General features: G+C 53.2%; 1 protein-coding gene and 1 long non-coding RNA gene across 3 annotated transcripts in view; one reads left to right on the forward strand and one right to left on the reverse strand.

The window, feature by feature from the left end:
* Positions 1-15416, forward strand: part of PLEKHM2 (pleckstrin homology and RUN domain containing M2) — a 37398-nt gene that overhangs the window by 13640 nt on the left and 8342 nt on the right. Inside the window, exons 2-7 of one of the 2 annotated variants that reach the window (XM_026520149.4) lie at positions 8455-8561; positions 8954-9063; positions 9559-9658; positions 10188-10275; positions 11097-11283; positions 12623-12682. In XM_026520149.4, the coding sequence (XP_026375934.2) occupies positions 8455-8561; positions 8954-9063; positions 9559-9658; positions 10188-10275; positions 11097-11283; positions 12623-12682 (652 nt within the window). The remainder of the gene's footprint in view (positions 1-8454; positions 8562-8953; positions 9064-9558; positions 9659-10187; positions 10276-11096; positions 11284-12622; positions 12683-15416) is intronic. The other variant, XM_057305496.1, reaches the window with a different exon arrangement.
* Positions 2489-6709, reverse strand: LOC130542327 (uncharacterized). The gene is made up of 2 exons (XR_008956812.1): positions 6526-6709; positions 2489-3777 (listed from the first exon to the last, which is right to left on the reverse strand). It is a non-coding gene; the product is annotated as an uncharacterized LOC130542327 (long non-coding RNA).

Consider the following 15416-nt stretch of genomic DNA (forward strand, 5'->3'; position numbering starts at 1 on the left):
CGTTAGGACCTTGCTTATTTTGAAATGTCCTTCTGATGGGAACGGTTCATCCTGCCGCCTGGGAGCACACCTGCCCACCTGCGTCTGGGCTCCCATCCCTGCCACCCTCCCCTGGGGCAGTGGCTGCCATCCTGTCTTTCCTGTTCGAGGGCTCAACTCCTTCACTCCACTCCCATTTTCTTGCCGCTCTTGACAACTGGCCAAAGGAGTATTCTGTATTAATGTCTCCTCTCCTTCCCTCCCTTCTCGTCCCCTTCCTCTTCTTCTTTCTTCCAAATAGTAGTAGGCAGTAAGACGTACTGAAGTCCCACGCACAGCTCTTTATATCAGGGACTGCTTTGTGTCAACGGTACCCGTCTGTTATTTTTGAAGCAGGCCCCAGACATCCATAAAATTTTCAGTAAACATTGCTCAAAGGTGAGGATTCTCTTCTCACATAACCTAATGCCACTATCACACCTTAAAATTTGTTTTAGTTTATTTATTTTAGAGAGAGTGTACATGTGCAAGCAGTGGAAGGAGCAGAGAGGGAAGGAGGAAGGGGGCACGAATCCCAAGCACAATGCGCCCTGAGCGCAGGGCTCCATCTCACGACCCTGAGGTCATGACCCTAGCCGAAACCAAGAGTCAGACGCTCAACCTACGGAGCCGCCAGGTGCCCCACTCACACTTCCTTTACCAGGGTTCCCAGCACCGTCCTTTTCATGGGACTATGACCCCGATGAAGGGATCATTCCTGGGGCACCTGGCTGGATCAGTTGGAGGAGGACGTGCTCTTGATCTCGGGGTTATGAGTTCGAGCCCCACATTGGGTGTGGAGATTACCTAAGAATTAAGAAAAAAAGGAAGGGATCATTCCCTCCCTTTGGAAACTTTCTTCACTTGGCTTTTGGAGCGCACACAGCCCAGATTTTCTACCCGCCTCTTTGGCTGTACCTTCTCAGTCTGAAGGAGTAATCCTCAGCCCAGGCTGGGCATTGGAATCACCCGGAGAGCGTTTTTTAAAATGCTGGTCCATGGGCTCCATGTCCAGCGTTTCTGCTTTAACTGATCTGGGAAGGCACCGGGGCCTGATTATTTTCCTCCCGTTCCCATGTGGTTCTGTTGTGCAGATGCGGTGAGGACCCCCGGTCTCGCATTGGCGTGCCCTGGCTCAGTACTCAGCAGGACTCAGGCGCCGTGCCTCCTGCTCCCGGGTGACCTCGGCCAGTTCCACAGCTTTAAATACCTCTCCCTGAGCTCCAGACCCATTTATACAACCGTCTCCATGACATCTCCACTTAGACGTCTGAGAAGTGTTTTGAACTTACTGTGTCCAGAGCAGAATTCCACCTGACCTGGAAATGGCAACCCATGCAGTTGCTCAGACCGAAAACCTTAGAATCACCTGGCACCTTTCTTGCTCTCGTACCCCACATCTAATCCATAAATAAATCCCTGGGGCACCACCTTCACATGAGATCTTGAATCTGACCCTTTCCCACTTCCACTACGACAGCCAGCTCCAAGCCTCCAGCATCCATCCGCACCGGTGATAGCCTCCCAGCCAGTCTCCCTGCCTCTACCGTGGCTTCTCACAGTCTGTGTATACACGACACAGAAGCTAGAGCAGCCTCATAACGTATATATTGAACTGTGGTAAGTCCCTGTTCTCAACCTCCCAATAGCTTCCCATCAAACTGGTAATGAAGTATGAAGTCCTTCTTATGGCTTGCATGACACACACGATGTGGCCCTTGGCTGCCCTCTGACCTCATCTCATACCACTCACATCATCGCTTCCTGAGCTCCAGTCACACCTGTCTCCTTACTGCTGCCCCTGCCTCAGGACCTTTGCACCTACTGTCCCTCTAACGAGAATAACTCTTCCCCCAGATACCTCAACAGTCATTTCCCCAGCGAGATCTTCTCAGACCCCATATTTATAACAGATTCCCTGTACCCTGCGTCTTCTTTTTCTTATAACATTTTTACTCCTGAACGTGATATTATGTATATGTACACAGTTATCTCCATCTGCCACCAGAACGTAAGTTTTACAAGGGCAAGAACTTCTGTATAAGATTAGTATCTGATATACACAGAGCAGGTACTCAGTAGATATTTGTTGAAATATATGAATCTGCAAGACTTGAGCCTCCCCTCTGGCCACTGCTGACCTGAGCTTTGGTCAAGAGACACCTCTCAACCCAACCTGGCACAGGTGTGTGCTCCATCTCTACTGAAGGCTCTAGACCAAAGGTCAACAAACTTTTTTCGTAAAGGGCCAGATAATATTTTAGGTTCCATGGGCCGTACATTCTCTCTTGCATCTACTCGGTGCTGCCATCGTAGCACAAAAGCAGCTGTAAGTGTGCCGGGCTGGCTCAGTTGGAAGACCATGTGACTCTTAATCTCTCAGGGACGCGAGTTCAAGCCCTACGTTGGGTGTGGAGATTACTTAAAAAAAAAAAAAAGGTGGTTGTAGATAATACAGAAACACATGATGTGGCTGTGTTCCAATAAAACTTTATTTACAAAAATAGGAGGCAGACCCACTGGCTATAGTTTGCTGGCCCCTCGTCTGACATTTTCCACCTTTTCCCCAAATCTACATAGACAGAAAGGGAATAGCCAAAACTACTTGGGAATCTGGTCAGCAGGATGAGTTTCTTCCCAGAAGTGGGAAAAATCTCCTGGAGCAACTGCAGCTTGTGTTAGCCAGACAGTACACTTCCTCACCACCGGGAGGATGCCAGTGTGGAGCAAAAGGAGGGCGAGAGTCAGAGGCAAGCTTTCTTCTTAAAAAAAAGTGGCACTGGCATTTCTCCTTGGTCCATCTTCCAAGCAGAAGAGTTACCGCAGAAGGTGCTGAGCTCATTTCCACCCCATGGTGAAAAAAGTTTAGTTCTGTGGCTTGTAAAAGAGAGACCGTACTTCTGAGTCCTCGTGCAGCGCATTAGATCAGAGCGTAACATTTTATATACATTATTCATCCAGGGATCTTGAGCCCCGATGGAAAGACGTGGATTGAGAGTCTGGCTCTGCCACTTACTAGCTCTGTGACCTACTTTATGCAATCGCCGTGGTGATTAAATTAAACAGTGCTTGTAAAGTGTATCATCGTCACGTTGATAAAAACAGTGTAAATAGTAGCTGAACCCTTACAGCATCCCACAGGGAGGATACCGTGACCAAGCCCATTTCACAGATGCGAATGCTGAGTGTAGAGAGGTGAAATCACTTGCCAGCGTCACACGGTGAATGAGGAGCAGAGGCCACGTTCAAATCCAAGTTGTCTGACCCCAGAATCCGTACTCGTATCCACTGGGCGCTTCCTGGTGCCTGTAATAAGCACTCTGTAAGTGTGCTCAACACAGCTGGCGTTAGCCCCGCAGCAGGTGTCGCGGTAACTGAAGAGTCGTCCGCAATACAGGCTGGTAACTGTGCTTCCAGGCTCACGCATGTTCGTTACCCTCATTCCCTGCATTCTGTTGCCCCAGAGCCCTTGTTTATGTGATGGTTGCTTCCCTCCCATCCCCAGTCCTTTCGGAGCCTGCTGATCTTACTGGCGGTGAGTTGCTACTGGCCGTGGCCTCTCCACAGTGAAGGGAGAATACCTCTGCTGTTTACCTTTATGTCACGCTTTGCTGACCCAGCTTCCCAAGTACGAGCTCAAGCCGTGGACGCAAGTCCTAAAGTCCTTCCATCATTGGTTCATAGACATTCCCTTTCTTCTTCCTCCTCCCCTCAGGAGTCATGTGGGGCTGCAGCACTGATTCGAGAACACCTTGTCCCCTGAGATAATAGAAAATCTTTATCAGCCTGCTGTAAAAAGTTGTTTCAAGAGTAGGCTTTGGAACCCCCACTAGCGAACCAGTGAACAGAATGGTAGTTCTCGAGAGCAGAGTACTTTGTTCTGTCTCATTTGCACCTGTTGTTAGGGTTAGCCAAGTGCTGTGTTATTGGTTTGACTAAGAATATGGGTTCGGGGCGCCTGGGTGACTCAGTCGGTTAAGCATCAGACTCTTGATTTTGGCTTAGGTCATGATCTCGGGGTCGTGGGATCGAGCCCTGATTCAGGCTCTGTGCTCAGCGGGGAGTCTGCTTGGGATTCTCTCTCCCTCCTTTCCTCTCCCCATTCATGGTCTCTCTCACTCACTCTCTCTCAAATAAATAAATAAATAAATAAATAAATCTTTGTGTGTTTTTTTTTAAGATTTTTATTTATTTATTTAAGAGACAGCAGGAGCCAGGCAGGGGGCACCGGGAGAGGGAGAAGCAGGCTCCCCATTGAGCAGGGAGCCCAACGCGGTGCTCTATCCCAGGACCCCAGGATCATAACCTGAGCTGAAGGCAGACGCTTAACCAACTGAGCTACCCAGGCTCCCCTAAATAAAGAAATCTTTAAAAAAAAAAAAAAAAATATATATATATATATATATATATATATATATATATATATATATGGGTTCATTATTCTTAAGAAGCTTGGCTACTGTTTATTGAGTGCTTGCTGCCTACCAGGATGTATGGTAAGCCTCTTGCACGCTTTATATCATTCCCTCCCCCAAACTAGCACCATCCAATAGGACTCTCACGGGGAGGGCAGTGTTCTATATCTGCACTGTCCAGTGCAGTAGCCACTCACCACATGGGGCTACTGAACGTCTGAAGGGTGGCTGGTGCCACGGAAGAACTGAACTGTTATTTGTGTCTAATTTTAATCAGTTTAAATGTAACTAGCCCCATGAAGCTGGTGGCTGCTATACCGGACAGCTCAGCTCTCTCCCATTTTATAGATGAGAAAAAATGAAAGTTCAGATGGTTGAGCAGTTTGCCAAAGGTACTCCGCTCCACCGTGGCAGAGCCGCGCTTTGGACCCCTTCTTTCTGCCCACAGCAGAGTGGGCTCTCCACCACCATGTTGCACTCTCTTTCTGTTGTACTTTCTGCAGCAGCGGTTTCCTGGTTGGCAGACTGTTCCCTAAATCATAATATACGTGCATTATGCAGTCCACCTTGCAGTCCCTGTGTGAGACCTACCTATAGAAAGCTGTGAAACATGCCAAACGATAGAAAAGAAGACCTGCATAAATGGGGAAAATTCCACGTCCCTGAATGGGAACACTTAGTGTTGCAAAGATACTGTTTCTCACCGCCAGATCATCTTTGGACTCAGTACAATTCTACTCCAAACTCGATTCTAAAAAGATTGTGCCAGAATAGTCAAAACAAGAATAGTTGGGGGATGGGGTGGATTTGTTCTGCCCCTATCAAAATGATGAATAAAGTGAAAATAAGTAAAAATCAGAGACTGGCCCAGGAGTGGGCAATGGGCTGGTTAAAATAATCTAGAAAGATGGCATATGAAATCACAAATCAGTATGGGATGGGGGCGCCTGGGTGGCTCAGTCGTTAAGCATCTACCTTCGGCTCAGGGCGTTATCCCGGCGTTATGGGATGGAGCCCCATGTCAGGCTTCTCCACTAGGAGCCTGCTTCTTCCTCTCCCACTCCCCCTGCTTGTGCTCCCTCTCTTGCTGGCTGTCTCTATCTCTGTCGAATAAATAAATAAAATCTTTTTTAAAAAAATCAGTATGGGACTGTTAATAAAGGTGGAAATGAGTTCTCCATCCAGAAAGTAATAAGGCTCAATCCTTACCTCATGCCACATATAAAGTAAAGGTCTAAACGCAAAAAAGGAAACCAAAAAATCTGATAAGCCATAGAGGGATAGAAGTACTTTTATAATATTAGACTGGGGAAAACGGGAAACCGTGAAGAGCAAGGTTGACAGCTTTGACTACCTAAAAGATAGAAGTTTCTCAATAGGATAAAAAACACCATAAGCAAAATTTAAAGGTCAGTTGACACAGGGCAAGAATAATAATTCAAAGCAGCGCACAGGATTAACTCCTCCACCAACAAAGAGCTATGCCAGACCATCAGCAAGAAGGCGAGCAGACGGAAGATGGAGCAGGTTGAAGAGACAGTTCACAGGAAAAGAAATAGAAATGGTAGAAATGGCTAATATGAATGTTCAGCTGGGGGCGCCTGGGTGGCTCCGTCGGTTAAGCATCTGCCTTCGGCTCAGGTCATGATCCCAGGGTCCTGGGATCAAGACCCGCATTGGCCTCCCTGCTCAGCAGAGAATCTGCTTCTCCCTCTACCCCTCCCCCTGATCTCTATCTCTTTCTCTCTCTAATAAATAAAATATTTAAAAAAAAGAATGTTCAGCTGCACTAATGGTGAGAGAAATCCAATTTAGAACCATCAGGTACCGGGGTGCCTGGCTGGCTGTGTCGGAGGAGCACGCGACTCTTGGTCTCGGGGTTGTAAGTTCCCAGCCCCACGTTAAGCATAGAGAGTACTTAAAATAAAATCTTTAAAAAAACAACCAAAAAACCCCAAACAATTAGGTCCTGTTTTTTCACCAGTTGGACTGCCAAGAATTAGACTAATTATATCCAGGGTTCACCGGCACCGTGAGAGTGCAAATCGATCCAGCATTTTAAAAGGTCTGCAGGTCCGTTGTAAGCACTCACTGCGCAGAAATACCCACACAGGGATCCACAGACGTTCGCTGCAGGATAGTGTGGCATCAGAGAAGTGGAGACAGCAGCCATTAGCTAACAATGTCCTATTTTAGCATGCAGTGCGGCCCCGAAAAAATGCAGCCGCTCTGTATGTAATGGTACGGAAATAGCTGCTGCGTATGTTGCTAAGAAAAAGCACGTTTGGGAACCATGAGTATAGCATGACCCGGTTTCACTTTAAAAAAAATTTTTTTTAAGTCTGCGTATGCAGGAAGCGTGTTGGGAGGACACACATGCAGGAAGCGTGTTGGGAGGACACACACGAGCAGTTGACAGTGGGAAACGGGGCCAGGAGGTCTTTGTACTTTATACACACTTCATCTTGCTTGAGTTTTTATGGCGAGCAAATGTTGTGAAGGTCTCTTGACCCGAGAAAGGAGTCCGAGTCCCACTCTGGCTCCCCCGCACTGAACTGACCCTCCAGTGAAGAACCAGCCTGCACTGGCTTTAGCCTCCTGCTCTGTGTAAACGAAACAAACACAATCGGAAAGCTTTTCCGTGTCTCTCCAGTGTTGTGGTAGGTGCGGCTCCTCTTATAATCAAGAAAATGAGTAAACGTCCGTTTTCCTTTCTTACGTAAGGGAGTTCACCAGATCTCGAGAGATCCTGCCAGCTCTATCATCTAAGACTGTCTGATCTCAGAAGAAGAAGAGGCCGGACTCCCGTGTGGTGGTTCTCAGTCCTGAAGCGAGCAGGACAACCTCCAGCCATCGCGGGGAGGGAGCTGGGCGGTTCGCATAGGCTCGTTGCTTTCTCCCGGGCCTGTTTTGCCCGCCTCTCCTCTCGGGAGGGCAACCCCGAGGGACTGGGGTCTATCCCCGGCCAGCAGGGCTGCTGGGCTTACCCTGGGCCACAGGGAAGAGAGGCTATTTTTGTTGTGGGCGCTGAATGGTTGGCCTCTGGCCAGGAGCGCGTGCTCGTTGGTATGGTTGATGTAGCTTGCTGCTGCCGTCTCTACCACTGCGGCCAGAAAACACTGGAGAACACGTTTGGCCCGTGCCAAGAGCTTAAACCTGAGATGAGTGTTCTTGTGTGTCCGTCCCCCGTCTGGCTGTTCGAAGGGCAACAGCAGACCGGAGTATGGCTAAAACGAAGTTGGAAAGACTTGTCTCCTAGGGCTTTACTTGGAAAGGGCCCCTGCTTTCTTAGCCTTAACGAATCAGAGAGAGCCACCCTCACCTTCTTCAGCCTTTGCTCAGTGCTGTGGTTCATCTCGCCTGCTGCCCCCTTCCTTTTATCCGTCCAGCCTGGAAATAAGCGTCCTTCTTGGTGTAGGGCTGGACATGAGCCTGGCGTGGACCCTGACCCATACCCAACCTTGTCCGTTACCCCCGGGCAAATCCAGGGTCCCACATCAGTCTCTGGGGCCAGCGCCCCAGTCCCTCAGCCCTTAGTTTGTGCAGAGGGGCCGCTCCGAGTAGGGCGTGCTGGACAACGCCGGAGTGGGGGGCGTTTATACAGATAATGCCTCATGTAGTGCCCCTGGGGGGGCTAGCACCACAGCCCTGGCTCGAAGCCCAGTACCACCTGAGACCTACACACGGACGGTGGGCCCCTGCCAGCATCAAAATGTCATTGTGCAGAGCACGGGCTGGGTGCTCTCGGGGCCTGGGCTCTGAGCATGCAGCTTTGCCCTCTGGAGCGTTCAGGGTAAGCCACTGGTGGTCACCATGGATAGATCATTTGACTGGTCTTTCTTTTATTTATTTATTTTTTTATTTTTAATAATCTCTACATCCAGCGTGGGGCTCGAGATCAAGCGTCGCGCGCTGCACGGATGGAGCCAGCCAGGCGCCCCTTGACTGGTTGTCTCAGCTCTCTGCTCTCACCGTCCTCTTTATCTGTTTCTCATTTCAGGCGCATTTCTTTTCCTTTCAGTTGCAGAGCTACTTTGCTGCGTGTGAAGACGAGACCCCCGCCATCCGGAACCATGACAAGGTCCTGCAACGTCTGTGTGAGCACCTGGACCACGCCCTGCTGTACGGGTAAGCCGAGGTGGTCCCTGGAGAAGACCCTAGGCTGCCACCCGGCTACGGCCTGGGCCGCGAGGAGCCTGCTGAGAGCAGTCCCTCCCCTTGTCTGCCTGTTCTTTCTGCTTTCTCTTGGCAGAGAGAGATTTGCCTCCCTCGGGTAGACCGCAGGCTGTCCGCAGCCGTCCCCGTGAATCGCCTCTGAGCAGGCGTGAACGGCTGGGGAAAGCATCAGCCGGCGGTGAGCCGCTGGCGTGAAGGTGCAGTGGTTGCCTGTGGGCCCCGCAGGGAGCCCATCGCCTTCTGCCCGGAGCTCATTACCAACATGCAGACCGCTGGGCCGGCTGACTGCAGCTTCCCAGGGTGGCCCCGTTGAGGTCACGGCAGCTCCTGTCCTATTTTCTCAGACTGCAAGACCTCTCATCTGGCTACTGGGTGCTGGTGGTGCATTTCACCCGGAGAGAGGCCATCAAACAGATCGAGGTGCTGCAGCACGTGGCCACCAACCTGGGGCGCAGTGAGTAGCACCAGGACGATGCTGCGGGGAGCCCGGGGCCCGGTGCGGCCTCAGGGTCAGCCCCGGGCGGCTGATCCCCTTGTGCTGTCCCCCGGCAGAGGGGCGTTCAGGTGCTGGTGCCCTGCGCCTGAGTTAGCTGGAGCATCGAGGGCGGCGGGGAGGAGAGTGAGGTGCCGAGGAGAGCCCGACTCCTCTCGAATCCCAGCCCGAGCCCCGAATGGGGAGCCCGGCTTCTCTCCCTGAGCTAGGATCCGTGTTAGCCGGCAGGATCGGTGCCCATCTGGAGTTTGGTCCGAGTTCCCTGGCCTGCCAGCAGCTAGGGTCTGACCAGAAGACCACAGATTTCAGGGGTTCCAGCCCTGCCCACAAGAGAGGAGGCTATCAGAGAGCTTGGTGCCCTCAGCTACTCTTGCTGTCCTTCCTGCCCTCACTTGGCCCAAAGAGCCAGCACCCTGACAGACCTTCCTTCCGGTTACTCCTGCCCTCCGTTTGCAGGCAGGGCCTGGCTGTACCTGGCGCTCAACGAGAACTCCCTGGAGAGCTACCTGCGGCTGTTCCAGGAGAACCTGGGTCTGCTGCATAAATACTACGTCAAGTGAGTGTCCGGAACAGTCTGTCTCACGCAGCCCCGGAGCTCCCCTTGAACCTCGTCCCAGAGACTCTTGTCACATGCAGACACCACGGTGTGCCATGTCAGAGGCCTAGCCCGGCCTGGCATGCTGAGGACACGTCAGTGATGGCTGAAGAGCCCTCAGCGCCTTGCCTCTGATGGCCCTGCCAGGAAGATGGGCACTCCCACTGCTCCGCCTCTGCCCAATCCTCTCCCCAGGCCTCAGACCTTACGCTCCGACCCCTTGGCTGGGCTCCTGCAGGAGCAAAGTATTTGTGGCAGCTGCTAAGAGCTAGAGGAGCCTTATGCTGCAGGCCCCGTGTCTGAAGACAGTGGCCGGAAGGTGCTTTGCGGCTCCCAAGCCAGGAGAATGGTGCCAAGGGGTGGGTGAAGGCGGCCCAAGCTGGGTGCCCTCCAGGCAGTGGGGATGTCACATGTCAAACGTCAACACAGCCAGCTTGCCAGTGAGGTCGGGGCCAAGCTGGTAACCACCGTCCCTCCTCGTGTCTCGCAGGAATGCCCTGGTCTGCAGCCACGATCACCTGACTCTCTTCCTGACCTTGGTGTCTGGGCTGGAGTTCATTCGATTCGACCTGGATCTGGTGAGACACCCTGGCTCTCGCCGCCTCTGGGGGCAGCAGGGTGGGCGGGCCGGACGTGCGGTCTTACTCTTCTGGTGCCTCTCAGGGAGCCCGTTGGGGTTCTGAACAAACAACACCTTGTTTGTTCAGGGTCAGAACAGTGGAACTGGGTGGAAGGGGGCGAGCCTCTCTTGGCTTATCTAAGCCAGAATGCCTAGTTCAGGTGACTCCTTCCTTGCCCCTCTGTCCAAACTGGGAGAAAAGCCATGTTGCCTGGAGCATTTAGTGCTAATGTACCCTCCTGTGTGTTTAGGATGTGAGTGTTTGAGAAAGACAAGGCACAGGCATCCCTGTGCCTCTTGGGATCCTAGAAGCGTCCTCAGCTCCTTGCTCCCCGGCCTCCCTCACTGTCATGCACTAGAGAAACAGGACGCGGATCAGGAAGGGCTGAGGAGGGTCCAGAGCATCTCTTGGACTTGGGCTCATCAGCATGCAGCTGCCCCGTCCTAATCCAGTCACCTTCCCAGGTCCCTACGCCAGCGGCACAGACCGTCTACTGAAAAGTAGTTGGAACTGGAGAAAATGAGCGACTCTTATGGTCGAAGAGGTCAAGGAGGGGTTGGCAGGCAGAGCTGGGATCTGTCGTCTCTGTCTGCCTCCAGTCCAGAGCTTTAAGAGTCACAGCCATTCACATGACTCCTTTTAGCGGCTTATTTCTGAATTCCGGGCCTTTAGCTGATTCCCCAAAGGAGAGCCAGCCAGGAGGACTGACGGAGGCAGGTCTGCGCCGGGCCGCCCAAGGCCTCCCGCAGCCGAGCCCCTTCTTTGTGCTCTTATCTCAGGACGCCCCGTACTTAGACTTGGCCCCCTACATGCCTGACTACTACAAACCGCAGTACCTGCTGGACTTTGAAGACCGCCTCCCCAGCTCCGTGCAAGGCTCGGACAGCCTGTCCCTCAACTCCTTCAACTCCGTCACCTCCACCAACCTGGAGTGGGATGACAGCGCCATTGCCCCATCCAGTGAGGGTAAGTGCCCCTGGTGGCAGGGAGCCACGCCCCTGCGGTGGCACCGTGGTGAGGCCGCTCCCGCCTGGCTGGGTGACGTCTCTCTGGGCTCGTTGTGGTCTGATGGGGGAGATTGGCAGTTCAACAGGGCTGACCATTTCCCAAGTCTTCATTCATTTCCTCAGCATCTCCGTGGTGGGTAAAACACTGATTCTGGGGACAAAAAGCCAACATGAGATCATACCTTTTCCAGAAGGCTAGAGCCCTATGCCTGGGGTGGGGGTGGGCGGGACGGTTTTCTAAGTGAGGAGGGATTGGCTGCGTGACCTGGAAACTCTTGCTGCCACTGCAGGGGTGAGTGCTGCCTGCTCGGGGAGGTCGTCCTACTCTGATTCTAGGCAGAAAGAGGCTGAGCAGTCCCTGGAAGGAGGAGAGAGAGCCAGATGGGTCCGAAGGGGAGGGGAGACTTGCCCCCGTTTCTCACAAGCCCATCCGGCTTCTGAGTCCCTCCTGCGCTCGCTGGCGTGTTAGTGCTGATTGCACCCGCTGCTTCCAAGACGGAAATAGGTGGTCATCGTGTCTGTAGGGCATCTTGTCATCTGGATCCGACAACTGAGTGGAACAGCCTGGTTTCTTTCGAACCTTAGGCTTCTGTGTTCATTTATAAAACTGGCGTTTCTCCACCTTCATTCATCCCATGCGGGAAAGGAGAGCTCTTCATTTACTGTACCCCGCCTCACCTCCAGGGAAGGGGACCCCAAGCACAAGTTCAGCCCCCGGGGCTCCCTGGAAGTGCATTAGCATTGAGACCTTTGCCTTCCTCGTTCTTCGCGTCTGCTTGTGCCGTGGGCCAAGGGCCCATGAGGGCAGTTACTTTCAGCCTTGTTAGCAAGACTTGCATTGCTCCTTGTCCAAGCGGAAGGCGGTGGCTCAGTCTCCTAGGATTGGGCTCGCGGGCTGCCTCCGAGAAGTCCGGGGCTGGGCCCTGAAGGGGCAGCCAGGCCGCCGGCAGGCGGAGGTGCCCCCTTGAGCCACCTCACCTCCGATGCTGGGTTCAGAGGCAAGGAAGGCAAGGGATGGAAGAGGTTAGGTACAGGGGAGCCCACATTCTTCTCAGCCAGAACCAGGCCCTGGGGTTGGAAAGGATTGCCCCTGAGGGTCTTTCCAGCTGATCAGAGGGTCCTGGGCCAGCGCCTGAGCTGAGAAGCATCGTAAGTTCCCTGAGGCTATTAGAGAAAATGCAGAAAGTTTAACTTTTTCCTCTCTTGTTTTCTCCCCGTGTCTCCCACCCCATGCCCCCACCCTCCCTGTCCTTCCACTCCCTGTTTCTAATCTTCAGTTTTGTCCCTCATTTTTATAGATTATGATTTTGGAGATGTGTTTCCAGCAGTGCCGTCTGTACCCAGCACAGACTGGGAAGGTGGGACAGAGTCTGCTGTTACCCTCTTTTCCTGTTTTGCTATGTTTCCATGCCAAGCTTGCTGCATGATTCGAAATCAGCTCATTATTTATAATAATGTCAATGATCATAATAAAGCCAAGCTGGTCTTCTAAGAGATGGAATTCTGCAGGAGGAGAACTCGACCTGCAGCTCAAGGCAAACCCCTTCTAGTGCAGGACTCCTGCCTTTACGCAGTGGCCTCGCGGAGTCACCAAGTGACCGCATTTCAGGGACACGTGGTTCCCCCTCCCTGATTCCGATGCCAGTGAAAGCACCAGATGTGCGTAGGGACCTGCCAGCTCGTGGGGTGTTAGTGGCCTGACCCGGCTAGCGGAGACTTGTTCTGGAAAGCATGGGTTGAATCTGTGGATCGTAAGCTCCTTTAGGTCAGATGTGCCCTTGTGTCAGAAGCATCAAGAAGTGAAGGTGGAGGGCTCGATTCCTCCAGTCCAGTCTTGGTGGCTTCCTCTCCGGTGGAAAGAGCCTGAGGGCCGGATGGGCAAAATTGCCCAGGCAGAGCCGAAACTTCCTACAGGGAGAGTCTCTCTGAGGTTTTAAGGCCGATTGAAATAAAATCTGGCCGCTCTCCCACCTGTCCACTAGGCGGCAGCCGTGTGCGGGCCGTCTCCGGCCCATGACTCCACTTCTGGGCTTCTGGAAACCCATGGGGCTCTTCCCGTTCCCAGGATTACTCAAAACCTAGGGCATGTTTCTGAGAGGGTTAATGCTTCCTCCTTAGATCTGGGGCTGTAACCCCTCAGCCCCTTATTAAAGAGCCTCCTGCCCTGTGGGCCGCTTCTGCCCGGGGCTGGGCCAGGCAGGGGCGGGGGCCAGCCCTGGAGGGAGAAGGTGCTGACTCTAACCCTGGCAGGAGGCATAGGTGCCCTTTCCACTGCTCCAGAGCTGGCCTCTTTGTTATTAGCGCCGTGATCTCTGAGTAATGGATGACAGGTGATCTTCTCCCAAGTACTGTATGAGATAGCTTAGTTTGAGGGAAATAAGATAGGGCATTGGGGAAGGTTAATTATGTCATCTGGCCAAGAAAGTAGCACTCAAGAGTGCCACAGATTAGTTAAGATGAGCTCGAAATCCAGAATTCCATCGTAACCTCGTTGATCCTCTCAACCTCTCTTCTTACAATGCACATGCTGGGCATTGATTTCTTCCCCGCCCATTCTAACCACTAACCCCCTCCTGACCCAGCTCCTCGCTGCCCTTTGCAGTCACTTGACAAGCAGGGCCCGACCTTTCCTCTGCAGCCCTTCAGAGCTCCCGGTGGCCCGGGAACTAACGACCCGGGTCGCACTGCTTGCTCAGGCTGGGCCGGGCAGGGCTCCCGGGTGTGGTGAGCTTTGTCCCATCGTGATCTCCTGCTTTCCTCAGTTCCCAAGCCTGCTCTGGCCGCTCACCTGGGGAGGCTTTGTCTTCTCCATCCACCCGGAGGGAAGCAGGATTTGGGGGCAGCTCCAAACTCGGGGCCCTGGGGTGGGGGTTGGGGTGGCCTTCCATGGTCCTTGGCTCATCATGGAGCACGTCCCGTGGCCTGCTCACTCCCTTCTCAGCACTCCTCCCACAAGCAACTGCAGATCTCTAGGGGCTGGAACGAGAGTGGTTGGCCTCACAGGACCCTTCTTTGAGACGGAAGGGCAAGGTTTTCTGCCTCTGAGAACTAAGGCTCTGGGGACCCAGGACATCTGAAGGAAGTCTCGAATGCTGCTGGTGTTTTCCTGGCAGGGCGGGCAGTTGCCTTTGGCCCCTACCTTTATCCTTATATTAAAAGACACTGTACTTTAAAAAAAAAAAACAAAAACGGATGGTGTGTGGCATCGGCAGACAGCTGCCCGGTGGTTTCCAAGATCACTAGGAAGCGAAGCAGGTTGGGCCCTTCCAGATGAGGCTGAGGGCAGGAAACATGTTTGCCATGTCTCCTCTGTCACATAATGGCCCACAAGATGTGTGTAAGCTGGCAAATGGGGCGTGAACATCCCGCGTCCCGTGCCATTAACTCTCACCCGACCTCTTCCGACAGCTGGGCCTCAGCTCCCTGCTGGGCCAGCTCCCATCTGCCAGCAGATAAGTGCCCTGTGTGCTTCTCATGCTCCTGTTCCAGTAACCTGGGCTGGATGGTTGGGGGCAGGGGGAGCAGTGAAACCAGCCCCTCTCTGGAGAGGCAGCACCCCCCCACCCGACCCTGCCTTCTCCCCAGGGTGGAGCCAAGGGTGAGGGGCACCCAGAAATGACCGGTAGGCCGGCGAAGGCTTGCGTGAAATGGAGTTCCCAACTCTCGCCTTAAAGGGGTGCCTGGTCCTGCCCACCCCCACCCCGGCTCCGGGAGTGTGCTGATGTCAGGGAGAGAAGCAGCCGCCGAAGGGCCTGTGAGGCCGCTTTTGGGGGGCGGCCACTTGGCACACCTTTCTTCTCCCCTTTGCACCTTGTTGCCCTGGTCTGTCATTCTCCCTACTGTGCTCTGGGCCCTTGTTCTGCCTTTTCCCCCCATGCTCCTCACCCTCTGGACTCCCTATCCAGTCTCTCAGCCCCTGCCCCCACTCTGCACCCTTCAGTTTCCCTGATCCCCGTTGTCTCTCTCTAGTCTCTCTTCCTTTGTTGCTTTTTATCTGCCTCTGGCACAGGGTGGAGGGGGGACCCTTCAGAGGACTTTGGGTATCTCAGCCCTGCCGGTGGCGTGTGGCACTGCAAGTAAACGTCCCCCCGC

Source organism: Ursus arctos, unplaced genomic scaffold, assembly GCF_023065955.2.
Source record: "Ursus arctos isolate Adak ecotype North America unplaced genomic scaffold, UrsArc2.0 scaffold_32, whole genome shotgun sequence".
Classification (NCBI taxonomy): domain Eukaryota; kingdom Metazoa; phylum Chordata; class Mammalia; order Carnivora; family Ursidae; genus Ursus; species Ursus arctos.